Source organism: Lolium perenne, chromosome 2 (assembly GCF_019359855.2).
Source record: "Lolium perenne isolate Kyuss_39 chromosome 2, Kyuss_2.0, whole genome shotgun sequence".
Taxonomy (NCBI): domain Eukaryota; kingdom Viridiplantae; phylum Streptophyta; class Magnoliopsida; order Poales; family Poaceae; genus Lolium; species Lolium perenne.
Window position 1 is genome coordinate 178787608 of NC_067245.2, and position 5961 is coordinate 178793568.

At 41.0% G+C, this 5961-nt stretch overlaps 1 protein-coding gene across 1 annotated transcript; it reads left to right on the forward strand.

Moving 5' to 3' along the window:
- Nucleotides 1-578: 578 nt before the first annotated feature.
- Nucleotides 579-2049, forward strand: LOC127330296 (uncharacterized). Its single transcript, XM_071825156.1, has 5 exons — nt 579-943; nt 1042-1215; nt 1309-1419; nt 1503-1674; nt 1766-2049. The coding sequence occupies exons 1-5, from the start codon at nt 606-608 to the stop codon at nt 1901-1903; spliced, it is 933 nt and encodes a 310-aa protein (XP_071681257.1). The 5' UTR covers nt 579-605; the 3' UTR covers nt 1904-2049.
- The last annotated feature ends 3912 nt before the right edge of the window (nt 2050-5961 follow it).

Sequence of the window (5961 nt, forward strand, 5' to 3'; positions counted from 1 at the left end):
CCCCGTGGGTACGACGTCGACCACGACATCGGTAGTCCATCTCCATCTCCAGCGCCGCCGCCTCCGCCCACTAAGACTCGGAATGCATCCAGCCGGAAGCGTTTCAAGAGTCCTGTCCCCAAGAGGTCGCCCCTCCCAAAAGTACCAAAGGTTCCTCCCCCGTCCTTGGGATCTTACCGTCGAGGAAAATGCGGCCGCTGTTGCGAAACACAACTATGATCATTTCCATAAGCCAAAACCTCCAGCGCCGCAGCCATACACGGAGAAGCAAATAGAATATGCTACTAGTTTTCTCGAACACACCATCGCAGTATGAGTTACACGAGAAGAAGGATGACTATACACGCACTCTTGCGAAGGTAATTGACCAAAAGAAGGATGAAAAGGCTAAGGAGAAGGACATTGCTGGCACGAGCAAATCATCGCCTAGAAGTGCGGATGAGAAAAGGTCAAGTTCAACAAGTGCACCCCTCAAGGCCAAGCAAACGACAAAAGGCAAAAAGAGAAAGGAAGTTCCCCTCCTCGGTGCTCAGCCCAAACAATCGATCCCACCACTCAAAGTGTTTAATGTTCCCAAGGTATACCAGGAACATGGTGGTTTCGATATGGAAGAAGCTGCTAGCCTAGCGGCTGCCTGTAAAGTTTCCGTGGAGGAATTGCTACTTGCAGCAGATGCTGCACTACCCACTGCTGATATAGCTCCTAAATTTGTCTACGGGGCCGACTTGGTCAGCAGAGAGCAGCTGCATAAACTACCAACACATATGCGGAATTTGCATCAGTGGTACCTTGATGCATGCAAGGAGAAAAAAATGTACATCGTGGCGAGTATACCATGGGAATATTACTACCGAAAGGAGGAGATCCATATTGAGATGAATGAACTCTGGCAGTTATTCAATCTAGAAGCCCTCGACAAATCTCTCATGAGTTGCTATTGCTTGTAAGTTGTTAACTACATATAAGTTCATTTTCATTCAGTTCATGTTCGTTTTCATTGCATATATATACTCATTATATCTTATGGGTTCTCTTTTGCAGACTGAAGATCAGTGAGTGCAAAAGTAATAATATTATCAATGTTGGGTTTGTTGACCCAGATAAAATACATGTTGAAACGGTGAAGCATAAACGCGAAGAAACGGGGGGAAACCTACTAAGGTTTTTGGGGCAGCAATATTTCTGTGATTCAATATTGTTTCCTTACAACTACGAGTGAGAGTCTTAATGATCTTTTATATATGCACATTCAATTTTTCTTACTCGATGTTAAGTGTAATTCCTGACGTATATGCATAACATGTGCAGCTTCCACTGGATTCTACTAGACATTCAACCTGATAAGGGAATAGTTGAAGTAAAAGACCCACTGAGTAGAGGCCTGGACGGGTTCCAGGACTTGCAGAAGTTGCTCCAAGTGTAATTTCCTTCATCGCCGCGCTTTATCTTTCGTGAGATATCAATTAATTATCCACTCATTCAATCATTCTTTTGCATGGCAGGGCTTGGCAAGCTTTGAAGAATGTTCATAAGGAGATTACCTTTGCAAAGAAGCTAACATTTAATCCTGTACCGTGCCCCCAGCAGCCACAAGGGACGAATCTATGTGGATACTACGTTTGCGAGTCCATTCGCATGTTAACCACTGAGAAGCAGAACAGAAATAAATTCGACGTAAGCAATAACATTCACAACTTTATTTATTATCATCAATATTTCGTTATCAAGACTGATATAGTCATACTCATCTCATTTTCGTATATAGGTCGACTTCATGCGGGACAGACTCCAACCAAAGGAACACGCACTAGGAATCGCGGAGGAACTGGCGGGACTTTTGGTTAGAGAAGTAATAAACAACAAAGGCTTGTTTAGTCCAGATAGTTGTTCTACCTCCAAATAGACGGTCGTTAGTACCGTTTGTCGATCGTGAGCTCCATGTATATATGTAGGGAACCTACGAATATGTGTAAGGGGAATCGACTTCTGCTTCCAATCTTTGTTTGATCGATCTATATATATATAATGAATGAATGTGTACAACTTCTAGTAGCGTACAAATATATGCAACTTTTATTTTCGGACGAAAAAAATGAAATAACAAAGTGTCGGTGGCGGGGGGGAGGGGTGCTGCACCCCTCAAACCCTAAAGCAGAAGCGTTGTGCGCGCGCCACGTAGAGGGCCTTTTGTCGCGGGTGGTAATACCGCCCGCGACAAAAGGGCCTGTGCCCTGCGCGCCCCGCGGCTGCCACGTGGTGGACCTTATGTCGCGGGTCGTAAGTGACCCGGGATAAAAGGCCACCCTTTTATCGCGCCTTGCTTGTCGCGGCTGGCCGCCCGCGACAAAAGGCCCTAACCACCCGGATCAAAAGGCCTGTTTTCCACTAGTGTAATGATCACAATGAACATGACATGACAACCACAAATGATCATTTTTTTTAAGGGAATATAGGAACACGGACATTAATATTTAGGTGGCTGCGGCGAGCACAGAAGGAACAATAAGCCAAAATATTACGACGTAGTTTTGGACACATGTTCATGGATAATTTGACAAGAACCATAACTGGTCAGATTGGCTAACAATGTTCTCACTTAAACTGCAGGATGGTAGCAAGCCAGCAACAGAAGAACCAAGACATAAGTTCACCCACTTGGCACCAAGTACGGACTATCATTGACAGGGTCGGTAGTAGATCACTAGGTTGCCGCTGGAGATGGCAATCTGCAGTTAGCACGACCTGAAAATGTACAGAGAGTAAACTCAGAAATGTTATATCTCAGTAAAACTAATAGGAGTATGTTAATTCTGAAGTCAGTAAGAGGTTGTTTGGTATCTATCATTTAGACCTGGAATCCTAGAATTCATTTTGGAATTCCATAGGTGGGCTGTTTGGTTGCCACTGAATTGGATCGTCATTTCATTTAGGAAATCTAGCAAAATGACTCCATGGGTAAACACAATTCCAAGCTAAGACCTGTCATTTGCGTTTCTCTATGGAAGCCATCTACAAATTCAATATTGAATTTTGCTGTCATTTGCAATTCCTGTGACAACCAAACAAGTGTCCATTTCTGGAATTACAATGTAAATGAAAATAGATACATGTATTCATTTCAAAATGCTACAAATGAAATGAAAGTCTGGCTTCCAAACGACTTCTAAGATTTATCCTACCATGGAAAGCAAAACTGCTCCCCATATTCATATATTGAACCTCGCGAGCTCTCACAAAATATTTTAAAAATGCATCAGCAATATGGAAACAAAACTGAGGATCAGGACAACAACAAGTCCGATAACTCGCAACCAACACCCAGAGGAACCAAAGTCAACAATGGTATTCATTCGGCACCAAGACTTAGATTAACAGGTATACAAGTAACATCTACAAGGAACCAAGCGCTAGCAGCACGATTCGTATGCTTGACCGCCCACCGACGTTAAAGACCCAGCCTCCGCAGGTGCCTTTTCTTTTAAAGTATGAGCAATAGCAATCAAACAGACTGGAGCTGGATGTTTGAGATTGAAGGAGTGCATAAATTTGCCTAGAAAGTAATGCACCAATGGATGCTTAATTGCTTATCCCATATACTTAGATTGAAGGAGTATATGTTACTATATTATTAAAAGAACAGAAAATTAATGGTGGTGGTTTACTGGTCCAAAATTACAAACAGTCTAAACTCACCAGCTGTGGAATATTAAGAAAATAAAAGGCAAGGTTACAACAAAGGCTCACGTGAGCAGTTTATTGGGTGCCATATCAAGACTACACATGCTTTGTTTTCTGATTCTCAGTAAACAACCATTATGAAATGGAGTCTTTTCAACTCTAACTGAAAAGCAGCAAGTCTCGTTTACATTGCTTTGCTGATTATGTTTGTCCTAATTAATCCCTCATTAACTTCATCGAGAGTTGAGCCTAATCTGACATGAAAGGTATTGTTGTAGGACTAAATGGAAGCTGTAAAACAAAACCAGTTCTCCCACTACTTGACAATGCAAGTCTTTTTTACTTTTTAGCCTCTTCAACTCTAACCAATACTTAATCCCTGATATTCTCCGATGCTTTCTACAGCTTAAGTTGTTCCTGTTTAACCCATCATTAATTTAATTTCATCTAGAATTGAGCCTATGTCTCTAATTGTATATGCGGAAAAAATGGTGAAAGTTGCAGAAATAAACAAAGATACACCCTTAATTTGTACATGTTGGATCATCATGTGAACACTACATAGCAAATATGGACGTGTAAACGGGATAACTACAAACTGATTTCCTCATTGGACATGCAATTAATTTCAACCAAAGTGTATCCTGAGGATGAAAACAATTCAAGTAACACTTTTCAAATGTCCTAACAAGATCATAGAAAAATAACCAAGTTTCATTGCCTACATGAGGTTAATTTTAAATTTCTCTCTCATGAATCAAAATTAGGAAGAAATTCAAACAAATACTGCAAAAAATGAGATTATTATTAGATGTGCGAGCACTACAAAACTAATTAGTCACATAACTGGTGGACACTACTAGGAAAAAGCCTATAGTTGGAGGCAATAAGTGCCGGCGCACCACCAAGGACGTGCGCCGGTGGCCATTGTTGTAATGTCCCAGGTTTAGAGACGATCGAGGGGTAGATTTTAGAAAGGGATGTGCATTGCATTGTAACTTACGGGGAAATTTCGCGTTTTTAAAACAAAACTGCATCGAAGGGGGACAGGTTTCTCTCTCGACACCTTACAGGGTTAGGGTTTCGAGAGTGCGATGAACTTGTTCCTACTTATCTAAATTAGGGTTTTAAGAAGAGAGAAGTGATATTACATTGAAATCTTAAGTTGCATGATTGAATTCTAAAATTAAGTTGTATGATTGAATTCAAACCAAATTTGAATTTGAATTTCAAATTCAAATATCAAATGGATATCACATAATTCAAACTTGAGATAATTTAATAAACAATTATCATTAATCAAGATTATAAATAATACAACAATTATGTAAAGCTCATTAAGGAAAATGGGAGCTTTATTGATAATCACACAAGATACAATGTCAATTACAATATCCAGAAATGAAATATGAATTTACAACACATTACATGAATTGAAGAAATAGAAAAAGAAAGAGGAAAATTACAAATAATGAAATATCCTAAACTACAAGATAATCTTGAGCTTGATGATCTTCATGTCCATTTGATCATCATTTTGACCCAGCACACAAACACAATGAAAATAAAACAAGTGTTATGCCAAGTGGCATAGCCACTTGGCAGGTTAGAAAGAAAGGAAATTGAGCAGATATGATCAACTCTGCCGAAGCTGATCTTTCCACAGCACAAGTCCCAAGCTGGATTCACATACACACAACCAGGCAGCACACAATGCTGGTGTGCATGCTCAACAGCACACCAGGGTTGCTGCATGCTCTCCACACACATAGTGACCAGGGGAGGAGTACAGCATGGCTGTCGACCAAGTATAAAGGGTTTTCTGAAGCAAACCCTAACCATTGCATCGACAGCAGCCTCACAGGGTAAGTCACAAGAACACAAGAACAGCTTGAACAGCCACTGCTATTCAACACATCTTCACCACCACAGCAAATAACCAAGAAGCATCAAGCTCACAAGGAGGAGCAGGGCAAGCCAAACAAACCACCAGAAGCAAAACCTCTACACCAACACCTATTTCTAGGAGCTGGAGTGAGGTATACACATCATCATGAACAAACCAGATGGTTTTGTTCATAAATTGCACAGGCATGATCACAAGCACACAAAGGGTGGGGTAACCCTGTTTTGATCATCATTTGGTCAGAGACCAAGTGAAACCTGGAAGAAATGGCAAGGACCAGGGATCAATCAAGCCTATACTCATGGTTATGCCAACCAGAATAGTGGTAGCATCATCCAAATGGAAACAGGAAAGGAAACAATCCCAAAGATTTATCC